A 19,428-nucleotide genomic window follows, 5' to 3' on the forward strand; every position below is an offset into this window, starting at 1 on the left:
GTCGATTGAAATCAAGTTTTAATAACGAATGTGATGTCTCTTTCAAAGTGTTAATATTTTACTACTTTTATTAATGCTTTTTCTCTGTTTTTATTTATTTATTTATTTTTTCACAAGGATGTATATCTGATGTTGTACATATTGTATAACTAAAGACAGGTATTCTGAAATATAGAAAGAATATTAAAAGAGATTTTTTTCTTTGATTTCATTTTGACAAATCACGATTGGTCTTATTTTTTACATATATATATACATGCATATATACACACGCACACATATGTATATATGTATACACAACTTTAATAAATATAAATTCATCATATATTACAAATATAATAAAGTGTTCTTATGTACCTTATAATTTGTTTCGCTAAACTATATCTAATCTAGTTTTTCATCAATTCACTCGCGTCGTACTTAATACGGAGGAGGCAAAGATTTGTTGCAATATTCGTGGAATCTTTTGTAAATCCATACAAACGTAGGCACGTCCCGAGGGCATTTTTTCGATCAATCTATAAAATAAACAAACGATGAAACTAACGAAACTAATGTTACGAATAATAAGAATAAATAATGATCTATAGAAAACCTTGTCGCTTGATCACCCAACGAGCCGATAAAAATAGCATAAGCGTTCACGTCTGGATTCGACGTGAGTACTTTAGCAAATCTTTCTGGTCTGATCCCATAGCGTTCTAAGTTTGCATCCGAAAGTACGACAACGATCGATTCGTCGCTATCTTCTTTCGCTAAGCTAGAAATAGCATGTTGCGTTGCTTCTAATGTATTATCACCGGACATACAAAATTGTGAATGAGCGTGCATCGTCTGTAAAATAATTATGTTAAAAAAAAAAAAAAATTACAATAATATATTAACAATCACATGTATCGTCTATAAAATAATTATGTTAAAGATAAAAAAAAAATTACAATAATATATTAATATGTCACGTCATTATTAAAATTCTTCTCGTCTTACTTTGATTACTTCTAATCTTCGTTTGTTATCAACCGGTGGTTTAGCACGATCCACAAACGCGATACGAAAATCGTCCCCGGAATGACCAATGATGTCATATTGAAATCTATCTTCGTAACCACTAAACGATTCCATCACCATAACGCAAGCTTCCATTTCGCGATCTAACCGTCCGTCATAGCCGTTGAATCTATACATGCTACCGGACACATCAACTACCAATTTCAATCTTTTCGGTTTTAATTGCGGTGCACCGATCTCTGGCTCTTTTTCTGCTCTACGTCGATAAATCGTTTTTTCACCCGTTAAACCTTCTATTAATTTGGTATCATCCAATTCGCCGGACGTTTGGTGTCTACACCATTGACGTTCGTTGCTTTTAGCTTGTAGACTCCCTAGAAAAAAATTGTCAAATAATTACCCATCGATCAAGCAGGACATTGAACGTTAACAACTTACCTAATATTATTCTCAATGCTTGAACTTGTTTAACAACGGCATCGCTAAATCGATTGTAAAGTTTATGATCGTATTCGCTCATTTGAATATCCTTCAAACGTTGCTTAAATGCACGCAAACCCATTTCACGTGCGGCTTTCTTTACATGTTCCGGAATTGAATTCTTTTCATCGTCGCTAAGTTGATGGACTGTATGACCAGCATCCAAACGATATGGACCACCCTTTCCACCTAATCCAGCAGTGTCTCTACCTATAATTTTACAAAAAAAAAAGAAAAAGAAAGAAAGAAAGAGAAAGGAAGAAAGAAAAAATATTTGTTTAACGAATCGTCCAGCCATTTTGATTTTGGATCAAACGTACCTCCTGTTCCACCGGCCCAAGTATTCCCACCAACGTGAGGATCATTATTCTCATCGATCTTTCCATGTTTCGGTCCGCTTACGTCTTGACCCGAATATCTCTCCTTCGTAATTTGTAATTTATCGTCGTCAACTCCGATCATATTTCTCCAAGAACCTAAAGACTTTTCTATATTCGTTAAAGATGTTTCCCATAGTCGAACGCATCCACTAGCGTCCACAGTTACTAGGCCATAATTCGACGTAGGAGATGCAAAAATTGGTAACTCTGTGCCGTACAACCATTGAGAAAGATGAGAGATTCTGGCAGGCCTAAACAAATACGAATAATTATTATCCATTGATTCTAGAAGTATTTATGAAAATTAAATGATGAAAATGAATTTACTCCGGTATGGGAATGTATCGAACTTTGTGATTCACAGTATTAACGACTTCTAAATAACCAGCAATTCCAGTATGTTTTTTATCGCTGGGACAAACTTCTTCAGGAACTTGTTTAGTAGATACCGTTCGTATTACTTGACCGTCGTTCGTTATGATAGGTGTAATATAACTATTGAGTCGCTTTTCTCTAGGCCAATAGTGTAATTCATTAGCACTGTCCAATTCAGGAAAACCGATAACGATACCAGCATATATGTTATTGGTGACCAAAAGTCTATTAGGAGAATTTATCTTTCGTTGCAACGCTTCGCTAAGTATATTTTCATGTAAATTTTCTTGAGCACAATTCAATAAAAGATCCTTCCTCAAGTAAGTACTATCCGACTCTTGAATTTCTCGCAAAACGTTTGGACACGGTTGAGACTCCACAGACTTCTCGAAAATGTATTTATTCTTGAACGTATCCTGTATCAGCCATTTATTCGCAGACGCAAGCAGTATCGATTCCACGTCACAGGGTAAATTGATCGAATAAGCACTCATACTATCCAAATTGACAACTTCCATCTTGTTATTGTTAGGAACGAAAAATACAATTTGATTTTCCGAAGCAATCAGGTCTGGCAACATCTTCCAATTAAAATTTTGACGTCCTAGACTGTTGGAAATTTTATCAACTGTCTGTTCCAAAATCGAAGACAATTGGACTTGTTGAACGGATGCTTTATCAGTATTTATCATAAGTAAACTATTATTCTAGAAAAGTAAACGATTAAAACAAACGATTAACAAAATATAAAAATTATTACAATCTCTTTTTGACTTTCTTTCTTTTTCGATATATTACTTACGCTTCCTTCGTGAACAAAAACATTTCCAATTTTATCGGATGCGATTGTATAAGATGACAATGTAACATTATGACTTCGTTCTTTAATCAAGCCATGTATTTTAATTTCTTGAATCGTTTCATTCTCTAAATTCATAGTAAACAGACTTAAAGGATTCGCAGTAAGCACGTGTACTTTATCATCTGTGCCATCTCCTTTTGTTCCTTTGGTAACTGTCAAAGACACGACTAAACCACTTTCGTTTAATGGTACGGTCCAATAACTTTGTAACTCGGTGAACCAAGCGGATCTAGCTTCTACTCGATCTAACACGTGACTACTTCGAATTGGATAAGAGACCGCTTTCAATTTGATGTATCTCTCTTGAACGGGTACAACCTTGGATATGTTCAAAACGTTCCAACTACCGCAGACCTTGATTTCTGGTAAAGATATTCTGAAAGGAAAAGGAAAATAATGTTTTGTACAATTTACTGTTTAAAATGTATTTTATTCTAAAACCATATAAACTTTTCTTTCTTTCCTTTCTTCTTCTTCTTTTTTACTCCCGTATCAGTAAAATCGCTGATAATTAATCCGATAAAATTCGTATTTACATATTTTCTTTAAAACCGTAGAAAACAAAATGTACTCTTACTCTTTCGCTAATGCTATGTTATTCGGTGAAGTTCCTATGGGAATCCCGTGTTTGTGTAAAACAGTTACTAAAGTATCAAAAACTTCTGGACTGTATCGATCGAAATCAAACACATTTCTGACGACTACCGGTAAAGGTTCCTTTGGAAATTTCTGAAAGACGATGGTGTTATTATTTTTTTTCAATTTCAATATCATTCCATCGCAATTTCATGAATAACGATATTATTTATGACTTACCTCTAAATGTTTCACGATATTGACAACTTCTCGTGTCGAATAGGGATAAGAAACTAATCCTTGATCGGCCATACCTCTCAATTCCCCAAAAGCTTTGACCAATTTCTGTATTATTTTTTCATCAACGTTCGGACCGTATTGTTTCAACAATTGAATTTCATTTTTCATAGTGGGATTATCAACGGAATGCGTACTAAAGAGATCTCCCAAAGCACCGAAGAAATCATTGCCCAAAAATGGAAATCCAGGTCTGTTCGCCAGTATTATCATTCTGAAGTCTGGATGAAGTGGTATTCTTTCGTTAGAATCAATAATCGCGGTGTTAGACGAAACGATTCTTCTACCATCCGATAAAATCATTTCTCCGGACTCAACCAAAGTCTGAAATCAAATCGTTCTGATATGTCTCTCTCTCTCTCTCTCTCTCTCTGTCTGTCTTAAATCTTTTGAATAGAGCCATGGAAATATTTGGTAAAAAATAAAATAAAAAATAAAATAAAAAATAAAATAAAAAAAAAAAAATGAAGAGTAAAAACGAGGGTAAAACAAAACAAAACAAAAAATTAATAAGATAATAAAAATAATAAATAAAAATAAAAAGTAAAAAGTAAGAAATAAAAGCATAAGAAAAAAAAAAGAAGAAAAAGAAAAATGGAAGAAAAATCTTACCTTTAATATACACGTCACGTGTGTCGGAGCTTTATCGGCTTCATCAATAACAAGCACGTGTCCAAGTTTAACCGCTTGAACGAGAGGTGAATCCTCATAAACTACTTTGCCGTCTCTAACCATAGGTTGCAACGTCAAAGTTTGAACGGTAGTGTCCCTATGCAATTGAATATATTCCCGAGGTCTGTTCATCAGTTGCAACAATCTATCGACTATTTTATTTTTACCAACGCCTTGATTACCAACGAGTAAAAGATTATGTCCTAATATAAAATCTTGAAGCAAATTTTCCAACAGTGCTAAATGTTGTGGTACGTCGTAAAACAAAATGTCCGGTACTTTGCTCAATAATTTTGTATTATATCTATCGACGATCGTCTTACCGATTTTCACGGTTTCGTTAGTAACTTCGCAATCGATGATTCGATCGGTCGTGTCTTTCTTAGGAATTATATTCAATCGATTTAAACAATCGTCGAGAGCTTGCTTCGTCACAGACGGTAAGAAACGTGCCAGACAAGCTCGATGAACAGCCGTGTAAGCGTCATCGCTATGAAATTTCTGCATTCTTTCGGCTATCCTTAATAATTGTCTTGTACTAAGTGATCCAGCAAGAGACTGTAAAGTTGGATCGCTCGAAGATCTCAACGTGTGTGCCAATTGTATAATATTTAAAAGAGCTTCGCTGGGTTCTCCGTACTACATATATATAAAAAAAAAAAAAAGATATATAAATTATATAACGAATGAATGAGAGAGAATATAAAGAGCGAAAGCACTTACTTTCGATCGAATTATATGAATTTCTTCTTCTTTAGCCAGAGGTCTCATTTCATGAAAAAGGAACATACTTAAAAGTTCTGAATTCAACCACTGACCTGTTGAACTATTAATCACTGGCTTTCCAGCAAGTGCTATCAATCTAAAGGACGGATGAATTCGGTATACCCCCGATTCACGCATTTCTTCGTCCGATCTTTTATACTCCTCTTTAATGTCGTTGTATCGATCGGCTCTTAAAAGTCTCGTGCCATCGTGCAATTGTAATTCACGATCGTGAATTAATCTGAAAGGAAGAGAATAGTAATCAATTATGGATTATAACTGTATAACAATATGTGTGAGTATGTGTATCTGTATGTGTGTGTGTGTGTTATATTAAATATTAGGTTGATTTAAAAATAATTTGTATCATTTTATTCTCCACGTATAAATCGCGTAAAAAAACGTGACATAAAAAAAATAAAAAAAAAAATATATATATATATATATTAGGTTGATATCAAAATAATTTTTTTTACGTGTCATGTTTTTTTTTATATATTATATATATATTTTTTCTTTTTTAAATCATTATACCTATGTAATATGGCAAGAGTACTAGGATGTATTCTATCTACTCCATCTAACACAGCCATTTTTCCTTCAAGAGCTGCATCCACAAGAGGCGAATTTCTCCAAACAGTATCACCGTTTGGTAACGTCGTTCTTTGCTGTATTAAATCCCTCGATGTCATATCCTAATACGATAAAATCAGTAAATCGATCGTATAACAAACGCAAACTAAGAAAATAGAATTTCTAAGATCGTGAAATCATTATTTCAAGAATACTTCAAACTTACTTGATAAAGCATTATAGGCTCTACCTCGTAACCCATTAAATCAGCTAACTTTTGAACTGTCGTAGTTTTCCCACAACCTTTCGGACCAATTAAGCACAAATCCGAGGTCAAATGAGATTCCATTAAACTAGCTAATAAATTATTTTGATACTTCGTCTCTATATAGTTGTCTCCCTTTGATTTATTTAATTCTATTGATCCAGAAGGCACCTGTATATAATTGAAAACAAAAAAAAATAAAAAAAAAAGAGGAGAAAAAAGAATTTAATTATCAATCTTTAAAAAATATAAAATTCGCACGTAAGAATATTTTTGTTTTTTTTTTGTTTTTTTCTTTCCTTACTTGCAACGTCGTTTTTACATCGTCTTTTGTTATAACAACTTTTAACAAATTGTCCCCAATTTTTTTAGTATCTATCTTACTTGATTTTTTTATCAATGGATTTCTCAAAGCGTCGAACGTTTTAAGAATATCTTCGACAGCGTCTTGTCCTTCCTTTCCCAAAAACAATTTGTACGGATAAAACCTATAAAATATATCAAATACCGACAGGTCCGGACAATTATCCTACGGCAATAACCGAAAATAAATAATTAAATCAAAAAAAAAAAACGAACAAAAAATTATAAAATGTCGCATAATCGAAAATCAATCAAACGAATCATGAGATACATATGTACCAAAATTTTCGCAGCTAATGGAAGATTATCCAAAGGGAAATCAGGAAGATTTAAACTCATAGCTTCCTGAGTTACCAAGGCATGAGCACAGGATAATAATTTTAATAAACGTTCTGGATCAACATTGTTCGATACTATTTCTTTCATCATATTAATTTGTTCCTGAAAATTCAAAAAATATATAAATACAATAATATTACAAATTTCTAAATTTTAATAAGATCGATAATCACGTTTGCAAAAAAATCATTTTTCGCGAACCACTCAAAAGTGTAATTACTTTTGAGAGTCGATTTATTTGAATTTATTTGAAATTCAAAATTGATTGGATCTGCTAATTGATAAACAAAAAAATGAAATAAGAATAATAATAATTCTTCTTTTATTATCTTTAATTAAATCAATTTCGAATTGTTCGTTTCGATGAATAACACAATTCTATAATGAACATTATCTAAACTACTCTCACATTTTAATATATAACGTGATCCACAAGAAAATCTCTGAATTAAAAATCTCTGGAATAAAGAACTTAATAAATAAAAATCGTTCCTATTTATTCGATCGATATATTTCAACATTAATTAATCAATATTTTTTGAAATAAATTATCAACATTTATAACAAAACCAGACGCAATTCTGACGTTTAATTATTTATATCGATCATTTATATTAAAAAATATTTATCAATAATTAAAAAAAAATATTGATTCGATAAACATAAAATGAAAATTTTGAATAGTAAGCTCGGCAATATTTTTATCGGATAAACGATGAACGAAAGGTTTTGATATATATATATACATATATACATATATACATATATATAAATATATCTATAAATAAAATAATTCGTGCTTTATATATCTAATTCAGTTAATATTATTTCCATGAGAATTCGTGGAAGCAGCGATTTAACGAGTAAGGAATGTTACCATTGCGATCGATTCCATACATAAAAGCTCTTGGAGTGATTAGCGCCAAGTGGTTCCTCCTAACCGAGGCAAGTACGCGAGTAACTACCACTCGACACGAAATCCCCTAAAGGATTACCTCGAGAATTTTCATGGAAAACTTTCCAATGGAATGATACCTTATCCACCAGTCGATCTCTTCCAAAGCGATAATGAATGCTGCATACATATATTCACTCTTGTGCCAGAAATTCGATGGAACTATATCCATTAAAATGGTTGAATTCATTCGTTACCTTTCTATTATTTTTTGGTTTCACAAATCGCACGAGATTCTCTCTAATACTCTAGAAATGAGTTTCGTGACGGCAAATTTATGTTACATATATATATATATATATATATATATATATATATATATATATATATATATTACGAATTTACCTGAAAACATGTCCTTTTTACATGACAATTTTAAATATGTAAGATAGAACTGTGTTTCTCTTGAAATATACATATATATATACATACATACATATTAGAGTATATGATATATGTATATATATATACATATATATTTTTGATGAATGTGTGTGTGTGTATATATATAATATATATGAGAGTATATATGTGTGTATGTATATATATATATATATATATATATAAATGTCACTTTAAAAAAAGTATAATAAAGTTTTGTTAGAAACTTTAATAATCTTAGTTTCATCAAGAGAACACGCGACATCAAATTAAAAAGTATCGTTATTTTATATGTGTCTTTTCGATGAAGAGAAAAGAGTTGTGATTATAATAATCGCGTTGATTAATCGTGATATAAAGCCTAAATTAGTACAAATTAACACAAGTGCACAAACAAAAGGAAGAAAGTTGATTTTCTCGAACTTTCTTTATTCTTATTCACTATTATCCTTAGAAATTGTCTTCTAATAGACATGAGCTAAACTATGCCGTACAATTTCTATGACTAATGATTGCAAAATTATACGTAAATCGTGTGACTCATTATATATGTGCGATTCGTGAGAAACAAAGATTGCCATTTACATCAATCAAAATTTTAAACGTTTGATCAGTATTTATAATGAAATATCAGTACGACGAATGACGCTGATACAAATGACGCTTTATTTATGACAATTAATTATTTATACTGAATACAAAATGAATTCATATTTCTATGATCATTTATTTAACAATATATTTATCATTAATTAATAAAAATACCGATCGAATAAATAAAAGTCGAAGACAAATAACGTCGCGTGCAATCTGATCGTATAGAAGTAAAATCCGTTTTTAATGCTCATTGATAAATTAAATCGTTTTCTTTTCTTTTTTTTTCTAAATTCTAAGAAATTGTTAAATGTTAAAAAAAAAAGATTCCACGGAGTCTTCTAAAGACACGTTAATAACAGATTTCGCAAAAATTATTTGAGAAGGAAAAAAAATAAAGGGGAGAAGAAAAAGAAATAAAAGAAGAAAAAAAGATAAAATAAAATAAAATAAAATAAAAAAGAAAATTGAATAAAAGATAGAAACTAAAGCGAGTTACAGAAGAAAGTATGTCAACTTAGTTATACGTTAGGAAATAATTTCGTGCGAACGTTAGAACGTTAGATGGTTAACTCTTCGTGTCTGTGTGGTATTCGGAAAAGTAACATAACTGACACGACACTGCGTGACAAAATGCCTTTGTACCATAGCGGAAGCAATCTAAATACTTTACTCTAATTATTTCGAAGTTCTAAGCACCTTCTCTCTTGCATTACCGTATCGTTATCTGCTCTACGATTTACGCGTGTTCTTTTTAAACCGAGTGAAAGATGATCATAAAAAAAAAAGAGAACTCTCGGTGATATCTCACGTTGGTACTATACATATAAGGTATAAATAGTAATAATTTTTTTGTCCTTTTTTTTCTCCCTCTCCCCTCTCCTCCCAATAAGAAACAATAAATTTTTTTTTGTTTAAAGAGAAACATCGAATACAATTGATTTTTTTTTATAATAATATAGCTAAATATTTTATGAGAAAACTTGTTTATAATTATTTTTTGTTATATATATCACTATGATTAGAATATTTAAAAATTGTTCGAAACGACAAAATCGTAATTATCATAAAGTTTGGAAGCGAAATTAATTATCTTGGATATGTTAATATATCACGTTAGCAAGAAGACGGATAAGATCAAATTTATATTCGCCTTGCTGAATAATTCCTTCGAAAATTAATCGCAAACGAGGGATTCCTGAGAAGATTCATGTCTTTTCTCGTTGCAATTAAGTTTCGGCATGAAGATATGTAGCTGTGGTCGGCCAACGGAGGACCAAGAATTAGTGAAACTTTTTTTTTCTTTTTCTTCGTCTCCTTTTTCTTTTTCTTTGTCTTTGTCTTTGTCTTTGTCTTCCCCTACCGCCATTTTCGATGGATCTTCTTCTTTGATGGCAGACTTTTTTTCTTCAATTTCAATTAAATCCTTTCTCTTCGCGCGTTCATCGATTTCAAATAATTTTCTTCTAGCCATTCTACGTTCGCTTCTTTCCAAACATTCCGGTTTTCGTTCTCTATTTAATTTATAATTGTGCATCGCCATCTTTCTTTTCATCGAAGAAATCTCATGCTTGCTCGATAGAAATTTCTTCGAATCTCGATATTCTTCAATATTCAAACGTTCACCTATTTCCTCTACGTCTTTCACGTAATTCTGAACTTTCCCTGATAAATCCAACCATTGAAGGACTCTCTCCGACAAAAGATTCGAACGTATCTCTGGTAATTCGAATTTGTCCACGTTAGATCTCGACGAATCGTTCGACGAGTTCCACAGTTCGTCGATACTTTTAATTTCTATCATAAAATCCTCTTTGACACTTCGACGTTCCAACAATTGTCTTTTGATATCCTTCGTAGCTGGAAAAGATTTTAAGAATCTTTCAGAATCATCTGATAATAGTCTTCCGCAGATAGGTGCTGATTGTCTACGAATCATTTTAGAAGACACTCGTTCATCTTTATCTACCATCACGTGTAAATTCAAGAAACAATTGTTCAAACGATCCAATCCTGGTGATTTCAATTGTTGATAATCCGATTGATAATCGTTACCTTTCGATGTATGCGGTCGTCGACGTATCTTCGTGTTGATCAAAGGATCGTCTGGTGATAGAACAGCGTGACGAATACCATCCACCCAAATAGTTCGTACTGATAATGGTCTTTCTGACGATGACCATATAGCAGGCATTTTTTTTTTAATTGACCTTAATTGACAACTTTTGGATCTTTGGATTTCTTCGTTTGATTCAACGCAATCGTTTGGATCAAGAACACGTGTACGTTCATATCACTAATTTACATAGGTTTCATTTATTCAGTTTATGTATTATCATGTTCGTATAATCATCGAAATGATAATAAAAAAAATATTCCTTGATCTTTGATGAAACGAAACAACCCTTCGGCCGAATTCCGACGTATCGACTTTGGTAGAGAAGGGACAAGTAAGGTTTCTAACGTTTGGGACACGCGATCCCAGTGTCTGTGACCGTCGCGCAGTCACGGTCTCCGTTTATATAGGAAGGAAACGAGTATCGGAAGGGATGGATAGAGGGGTTTGTACAACCACCCCACAGCCCCATTCCGAAGATACGCTATTTCCATCAATCCTATCGTGGTTTACGTTTTATGCTACGATAGATCGCATTTTATATAACTTGTTTTTTTATTAGCTATGTCCTACAGTTTCTATCAATTTAAGAGATATTAATTAAGAGTTTTGAATCTTACGTTACGAACGTGTCAAATTTAACAGTTCTGTTACGCGAGAATGTCTGATATAATCAATTTTTTTATTGTCTAATTTAAAATTATTATTATTATTATTATTATTGTCATTTTTATTATTATTATTATTATTTATTATTAATTATAGGTGTTTATCAATTTTATTATGTTAACTTACTTCATAGGTAGAAAACGGAATATACCGTGCTTGAAATCTAGATCTTAGAGGTGGATCCAATGGATGACCAGGATAACGCGGCGATGGTAGTCCCAAAGCAATTACTCTAAAGTCCTCGCTGACTCTAACCAATTGCCATGCATCTAACTCTGCTTGACTATGTTGCTATCAAAAAAAAAAATTGAAATGACGTGTAAAATATTAAGCTGCACGCAAATTTTGTCGCTTTATATGTATACGTGTAAAATATACCTCTAATAACTTATCATAACGCGCAGCTGGAATAAGGAACCTGCCGTCTTCCAAATGCATTTCTCTATTTTCTAATAAATTATTTAAAATAGGCAAAACATTTCGTTCCGCTTTCTCTACGCCTTCTATCACAAGAACTCTACCATTAGTAGCAGCTCTCACTGCACTTTGATCGTGGAAATATGCAGTTCCACCTTTAATCTCCCTTCTTTGTTTCAAATCAGCCTCCGTCGTATCTCTGGATAAGGCAATGAATTCTAATTCTCGATTTGTCAACTCGAGAAACGCCAAAGCTAATTCTCGTCTTCTGGAACCTGGACTTCCCGTTAAAAAAATATCCTGACACAGGATATCCTTTTGCAGCATCCATTTTAAATGCTTCGATGATTCTTGTCCATTCACTTTCAACACTGTAAAAGAGAGGGAGAAAGAGAGAAAGAAAAAAGAAAAGATTTACATATATTTTAATTTAACAACGAAATTTGTTTTCAATGACAGCTGTATCAGATACTCACAATATTTTCTGGGAATGTATTCTGGAGTTTTCGCTGCTTTGACACGCTTTGATACGTCAGCAATAGTCACGAATGCATCGTCTAATTAAAATAATGAAAAAATTCAAACGTGTTAAATAATTGTTAATGTTCGTTTTCCTTTCGTTTTTTTTTTTCTTTTTTTAATAGTTTTTTTGACGAATCTGAACACAAACCTAAACTTACCTGATTTGCAACGAATGAACATGGTTGAAAGGTTAGGATAAAGTCCTCTGGATCGTTCCAAAACTTTGCACACTGTTGATAAACGTTGATATTTCAAAGAATTAAATATCATTTTGAAAAATAACAGACTATTTCTTTCTTAATAGGTACACGTTCATTCATTCTCTGCAATACACATCATTCGTTACTCCGCAAGAGATACTTTGGACTTGAACTACGCGCAATAATTTGAACAAAAAATAGCGGGAAAATTTAAAAAATATATATACAATTTTTCTTTAATATTTTCTTCAAATGTTGAATCGTCTTTTCTTTAAAATATAAATATGTTATATTTTTGCGATAGCAAAATTGTCATTCATCATCGTATCTTTTTTATCACGAACTTCTAAACTGCTAACGTAAACAAAGTTTTGTCTGACGAAACTAAATGATATAATGGCAAAAGATTTGTGTTTACATGTGTACGTGCATATGTATAAGATCACACAATAATTTTCTAATTTTAGATCAACTATTATCTTTATACATAGTAAAATGTATGTATTACTATATTTATTTAATGTTCTATATATGTAAATTATTATTTAATTAAAATATAAATATAAATTAAATATTTGTACAAATGATTTTACACTAATTGAAATCGTGCATTTTAGAATATTTTTCTTCCTTTTAATAAATATCTCCTATAATATTTAAAAATCAAAGTTTATTCAGAGCCATATCTGATAAGGGGTAATATATAAAAGTAAATACATAATGTCAAAAGTTTCAAGCATCTATTTCTTATTATCATAATGAAAAACAATACAATCTTTCTGGAAGGTACACATGGATTTTACCAATTTTTTCAACATGGTTTGTATCAACATCAGGCTATGAAATATTACTTATAATTAAACAAATAAAGATAATATTTATAACAAAATATAATTTAAATGTACCTTATGTAATAAAAAATAATTTTATTAAATTTAGATCTTTGAAATGAAATTACATTATTCATATAACAAACAAAAAATAACATTTTACCAAAAATATCGTTTATTGAAATATTTAAATAAAAAAAAAAAAAAAAAGCCATAAGCAAGTATTGTAAGATATAACTACTGTAATTATTGAAAGTATTTTTGCAGAATCGATCTATCTTTTTACCTTTTATTGAAGGTAACATAGTAAATCAATAGAAAGTAGTATCATTGTCATCTTTTCTGAAAATATAATATCAATGATAATTTTACTATGTATAAAAACCAGTTACCAAGTAAATTAATCAATTTAAGTATATGTATATAAGCTTCCGCGTGTTACTCAAGTTATAAGAAATTGCTTTGAAAAATGTAATTCTATTATTAAAAACTATAAGCGCGATTAAAAAAAATAAATTTAATTCGAGATGATAAATGTTATACATATACAAAATATATAATATATATATATTCTTTTTTACTTTGCGCTTTTTATATTTTTCTAATAATTTCATATCAAATAAAATAACACATTTCATTAACATATTTCATTAATTAAATAAAATATATTAGAATAACAACAATGTATATACTCCATTTCATAAGAGATATAAAGATACAAAGTAAATAAATTTATTATACTTGTGAAATAGTTACCATAAATTATTAAATATTTAATAATTTAATAAAAAATAAAATATGTATCTATCTCTTTTATAGCAAAAAACATAGTTAAATGTATTACTACCAAGCCAATGGTAAAATGATATATACAGTAGTTACATTACATATCGCATTAAACTTTTTCACTCCATTACTTTATCGGACGATAATAATCCCTATAATACTGAAAACTCGATTACTGCAATTATTTGAATATTCATTATTTAAGCAATCATTTATAAACAGTATACAACTGCTTATAGAAATAGAAATGATGTAAATATGGAACACCATAGAATAACATAAAAACCACTAAAAAAAAAAAAAAAAACATATTTTTTAAAATAATATAAAACTGTACATGATTACAACTTTCTTTTCCATTTCTTTGAAGAAAAAAAATGTCTTGTTTAAAAGTTTCTCTGAAATAATAAATATTAAATTGAATTGCTTTCTCTCACGTAAATACGAAAAATAATGACGAAAAATAAAAATTACCTCTACAAAATCATCTGCTCTTCTAGCATTTGCAGGATAGTAATCTACTATTAATGGACGAGGTCTCTGTCCAATTCCTGAAGGTTGTTGCAAACCACATGCTTGCTCTTCATTAGTAAGAACCGTTACTAATGTATTAACAACTTTCTCATCTAATTGCGACATAGGTTTTCCTGGTGCTTTCATACGTCGTAAAAATAAGGCGTTCCATTTTTGTCGTAAATTTAAAAACAATTGTACAGTTTCAAGATCAAGTTTGAATACTATCCAATCGTCCAATTTAAAAATAGTATCCTCGTGATTATCATCCACTTCGGAATCGGATTCGCTTTCGGGTATTGCTAGAAAGTGTATATAAGCTTATAAAAAAACATGTACTGCATTTAACTATGATCATACAGAGAATAATTATCATATAAAATTACACACCACCAGCTTCATAAATAACATCCATAGGTAATCTTGCTGGACCACTGAAAAGTGCCACGGTCAAGGGATTAACAAGCGTAACAATTTTAACATGACAAAACCGACCGGTACGATTCATCTCTTCATAAAGTAACCAGTCGGATGGTAATGATTCTACATTAGCTGCATGAGTTTGCGCGTAAGTCATTCTAGGAGATTTTGGAAAATCTCTTAACGTCGATGATGGATGGAAGAAGACCTTCACTTCTTTTCTAAAAAAACAATTGATAAAAAAAAAAAGAAGATACAAATTAGAATATAAATAAATTTATCATATTAGCTATCATAATATAAATGAATACCAAGTTGAAATACACGTACTGCGTTCTTAGTTGCATATGATCTCGATCGACTCTGATTATATTCGGATACAAACCAGCTGTTAAAGCTGCTTTAACGACCGCCCAATTTTCAGAATTAGTATTCAAATCTCTAATGTCACCAGCACCTCTCGCTCTAACAAATCCAGATGCACGAAGTTGACCAAGAAGTTGAGTTCTCATTCCAACTACCATTTCCATCACAGGCGCTGAAATAAAATTTTTTTCACAGAAACTACGTTCCTTGCCGCTCGCCCTCGCATTTTGCCAACCCTGAAACGCTCTTAAAACAGCCATGTGATCTGAAAATGTCCCGGTGGCAAACTTTTTGCGTGCAGCAGCTACAGCCCTTTTTTGTGATGGTTGAGCTGGTAGAATAAATGGATCTCTATAAGGCATTTAATGACATTAGAAATATTTTAGTGAATAATTCATAGACAATTTTTAACATTATACGTACTTATATGCTAAACTGCAAACGATCGTTAGAATTGGATCGAGACATTTCAAAACTACCGCGTATAGCAACATTTTTCCTAGTCTTGGTTCAATTGGTATATCTAATAAATGACTTCCTAATTCTGTAAGATCTTCCCATGGGTCTAACGCATCAATAGTCTTCAATAATTGAACAGCATTTCTAGTTATTATGTTTGAGGGCGGCTCTAAAGCTCTATCTAAAAATTCTGCAATTGGTGTATTTCCTGGTGCCAAATGTTTTGTAAACAGACATAATTCTTGCAAAGGTAATCGTAAGATTTCAGGTGTTTGATAAAGCTGCATATTATTAAAACGAATGGATGAGAATAAACGATAGCAAAACCCTTTCCTACATCTGCCAGCTCTTCCTTTCCGTTGTTTCGCACATGCTTGTGATATCCAATTCGAACGAAGCGTACATACGCCGGATATTGCGTCGAATGATTTTTCTTTGATTTTTCCTGAATCGATCACGTAAACGACATCATCGATCGTAATGCTTGTCTCTGCAATATTTGTCGAAAGAATAATCTTCCTAGTTCCTTGGGCACTAGGTTTGAAAACTTTTTTCTGATCGCATGTTTGCATATTTGAGTGAAGTACGAATAAATTATAACGAAGGCCTTGATTCATTTTCTTTTCTTCGCTATTTATTTTTTCTCTCATAGTTACTATGTCATCATACCCAGGTAAAAATATTAATAATGAACCTGACGGCATTTTTAAATGGATATATATAACCAGATGTAAAAGAAGATCGTGATCGATATTTTCATCATTGAACGTATGGTGATATACGTCTAATAACATTTTATCTTCTTCAGAAATAGAAGCGTTTTCACCTTGTATTATTTCGTAGTCTTGCACCGTACAATCATATGTTTTCATGTACGCTTCAATCAATTCAGCACATTCGATCTGTTTCATATTTTTTGCCCAATCTAACGCAGTCCATTCGTTACCTGCTCGAAAATTCAAGTTTGCTCCAAGATTTAAAAGTTGTTCGGTAGTATTTATGCATCCTCTACCTGCAGCAACCATCAATGGTGTAACTAACGTCTTAGAATGTTGATAATCCACAGAAACATTTTCAGAAAGTATAAAATGCAATAATTGTGCAAAATTATCTTCTCCACCGCACAACCATGCATCTGATATACTCTTGTCTACTTCTTCTACCAACCATGGTTCGAGTTTAACCTTCTCCGGTATAGGTTCATTTTGTTGTGCTAATATCGGTGCAGGTAACAAACATCTTTCGTTCAACGAACCTTTACCAGATACTTGTGGCTTGTATTGCGTCCAAGATTCTAAGACCTTGCACTGCTCCTTTTTATTTAAAAATTCTTTTTTTCTCTTAATCATTTCTTTAGTCATATAACCAGTCATTCTCAAAACATCCTCAAGGAAATATGTTTCTACTTCAAACAATCTACCAGGAATATTAATAACAGCACACTTATCAAAATATTTTGCAAAAATAGTGGTATCTAAAGTTGCACTCATTAGCACAATTTTCAGTGATCTATATTTATTCATTGCATCTTTTAATGCTATCAACAGGAAGTCACAAAACCTATCACGTTCGTGAACTTCGTCCACGATTACGTGTGTAACAGTAGTTAAGGCAGAGTCTCCACCCATAAGCGTCCTAAGAAGAACTCCATTAGTACAATACGTCAGAAGAGTTTTAGGCGCAACTCTACTTTCAAGTCTAATTTGATAACCAAACGTTTGTCCAATTTTTTCGTCCCTTTCAAATGCTACTCTTTCTGCAACAGATACTGCGGAAAGTCTTCTAGGTTGAGTACATATAATTCTACAAATTTGATGTCTTTGCTGACAATGCTCTAATATATATTGAGGTACTTGTGTGGTTTTTCCACTTCCTGTTTCCCCAGCTATTATAACTACTTGATTGGTGGCCAAAGCGTTTAAAATATCTTCTCGTGCGTTAAAAATTGGAAGTGATTTACGAAAATTCAATACATCAAAATTTGTTTTTAATTGTGGTACTTGTGGGATACTACTGTTCAAGCGACCCATAGCCTTTGTATTTGTAATAACTAAAAATGATAAAGACGATACTTTTAATAACGTCTGTACCATATTTTCACATCTTAAATATACATAAATATTAATAAAATGATATTAATCTCTGCAATTTTTTTATCTTTCCTTTCTTACCATCTGCATTAAGAGGTCGTTCTCTTTCCATCGGAGGTAACAAATCTTGACACTCTTTATGATTTAATGGGAAATTATTTAATAAAGCATAAATACTTTGTTTCGACGACTTTTGCAATTTAATTATAGCATCAGCTTGAACTATAGTAGATCCTTCTCTCTTGTATACCGTTAAAAATCGATTTTTGCCTTTACTGTTAATTAAATATAAATATATACAAATATATTTACTTCTTCTTTACAATTTAAACACAATCTGTTATTTCTTGTTGTGTTCAAATTATATATAACGATGGATAGTATAAAATTATACGTTAATAAAGCAAACAATATTGTCTTATCCATACCCTCTACTTTTAGATTTTAAGCCAAGCTCCTTAACAAGTTCATGAATATAAGCTCGCTCTTTCGCTGTGTAAGAAGATGGAAATTCTAATTCTTTTTGATCGGCAGTTTCCAATAATTTCTTCAAAGTTAAGTTTACTGCTATTCTAGTATCTTCTCCTATCAGAGGTTGTTTTCGTTGTTTATGGCGAGGCATGATTAATATTGGAAATTTACTAAAAAACAAAACAGTTTCTCAATAATTTCATATAACAATTATAAATTATATAATTTAAGAATCAAATAAATATATCAGTCGGACGACATCACATCTACCTTTATTAGAAAATTCGTCGCAAAAGAGAGTATTATCAATTTCAAATTGCTAGATAACATATGCATATACAATTTGATGCTCTACGAATTCACCGTATTAAAAAACACACATATATATTTATGCAAATATTGTTAAACATGTAATAATTATTTGACAAAATTTATTTTAAACATTAAGAATAACACTGCTGACGGGTGCTACCACGAACAAGCGGCAAAAGCAATTTTCAGGAACGTATATATTACGACGAAAAGAAAGGTTCTTATTGTACCCTATTTTTATTTCTAATTGTAAATAATCTGCATATCTATATAACATTCCGAATTTCTCAAAATTTTCTAATAACGCGACTAACTTCTTACATTTGAATAAATCGATTGATTAACCACCTAACAAAAAATAGAACGTATTAA

General features: G+C 31.3%; 3 protein-coding genes across 4 annotated transcripts; all 3 read right to left on the reverse strand.

The window, feature by feature from the left end:
- Positions 1-60: 60 nt before the first annotated feature.
- LOC127065126 (von Willebrand factor A domain-containing protein 8) lies at positions 61-13,132 on the reverse strand. Of its 2 annotated transcripts, XM_050997056.1 has the most exons (20): positions 12,768-13,132; positions 12,564-12,644; positions 12,049-12,458; positions 11,797-11,961; positions 6,896-7,057; positions 6,558-6,782; positions 6,215-6,424; positions 5,950-6,110; positions 5,374-5,656; positions 4,591-5,289; positions 3,922-4,302; positions 3,683-3,834; positions 3,046-3,481; positions 2,196-2,950; positions 1,809-2,119; positions 1,447-1,698; positions 988-1,382; positions 596-834; positions 358-518; positions 61-164 (listed from the first exon to the last, which is right to left on the reverse strand). In XM_050997056.1, the coding sequence occupies exons 1-19, from the start codon at positions 12,877-12,879 to the stop codon at positions 401-403; spliced, it is 5,547 nt and encodes a 1,848-aa protein (XP_050853013.1). In that variant the 5' UTR covers positions 12,880-13,132; the 3' UTR covers positions 61-164; positions 358-400. The 2 variants fall into 2 exon arrangements, with proteins under 2 accessions (XP_050853013.1, XP_050853012.1); XM_050997055.1 differs by lacking the exon at positions 61-164 and having other exon boundaries at positions 234-518; positions 12,768-13,131.
- LOC127065132 (uncharacterized) lies at positions 8,479-11,776 on the reverse strand. The gene is made up of 2 exons (XM_050997069.1): positions 10,941-11,776; positions 8,479-10,745 (listed from the first exon to the last, which is right to left on the reverse strand). The coding sequence occupies exons 1-2, from the start codon at positions 11,077-11,079 to the stop codon at positions 10,063-10,065; spliced, it is 822 nt and encodes a 273-aa protein (XP_050853026.1). The 5' UTR covers positions 11,080-11,776; the 3' UTR covers positions 8,479-10,062.
- Positions 13,133-13,532: 400 nt separating the features above from the next.
- Positions 13,533-19,244, reverse strand: LOC127064920 (3'-5' RNA helicase YTHDC2-like). Its single transcript, XM_050996583.1, has 8 exons — positions 19,015-19,244; positions 18,702-18,914; positions 18,355-18,548; positions 16,148-18,233; positions 15,689-16,075; positions 15,329-15,579; positions 14,900-15,240; positions 13,533-14,823 (listed from the first exon to the last, which is right to left on the reverse strand). Exons 2-8 carry the CDS (start codon positions 18,893-18,895, stop codon positions 14,812-14,814), a joined length of 3,465 nt encoding a protein of 1,154 aa, XP_050852540.1. The 5' UTR covers positions 18,896-18,914; positions 19,015-19,244; the 3' UTR covers positions 13,533-14,811.
- Between the last annotated feature and the right edge of the window lie 184 nt (positions 19,245-19,428).

Source organism: Vespula vulgaris, chromosome 7 (genome assembly GCF_905475345.1).
Source record: "Vespula vulgaris chromosome 7, iyVesVulg1.1, whole genome shotgun sequence".
NCBI classification, from domain to species: domain Eukaryota; kingdom Metazoa; phylum Arthropoda; class Insecta; order Hymenoptera; family Vespidae; genus Vespula; species Vespula vulgaris.

Bases quoted from the DNA above. Each gene is read 5' to 3' on its own strand.
- LOC127065132 (XM_050997069.1), bottom strand. From the start codon at position 11,079: ATGCCTGCTATATGGTCATCGTCAGAAAGACCATTATCAGTACGAACT. The intron at 10,746-10,940 runs GTAACGATTATC...AATCTTTTCCAG, and splicing joins ACGACCGCATACATCGAAAG to CTACGAAGGATATCAAAAGA.
- LOC127065126 (XM_050997056.1), bottom strand. From the start codon at position 12,879: ATGATATTTAATTCTTTGAAATATCAACGTTTATCAACAGTGTGCAAA. The intron at 6,425-6,557 runs GTAAGGAAAGAA...AATTATATACAG, and splicing joins ATGTAAAAACGACGTTGCAA to GTGCCTTCTGGATCAATAGA. The intron at 5,290-5,373 runs GTAAGTGCTTTC...ATATATATGTAG, and splicing joins TTCATATAATTCGATCGAAA to TACGGAGAACCCAGCGAAGC.
- LOC127064920 (XM_050996583.1), bottom strand. From the start codon at position 18,895: ATGCCTCGCCATAAACAACGAAAACAACCTCTGATAGGAGAAGATACT. The intron at 18,549-18,701 runs GTATGGATAAGA...TTTAATTAACAG, and splicing joins TTAAAATCTAAAAGTAGAGG to TAAAGGCAAAAATCGATTTT. The intron at 18,234-18,354 runs GTAAGAAAGGAA...TATCATTTTTAG, and splicing joins ACGACCTCTTAATGCAGATG to TTATTACAAATACAAAGGCT.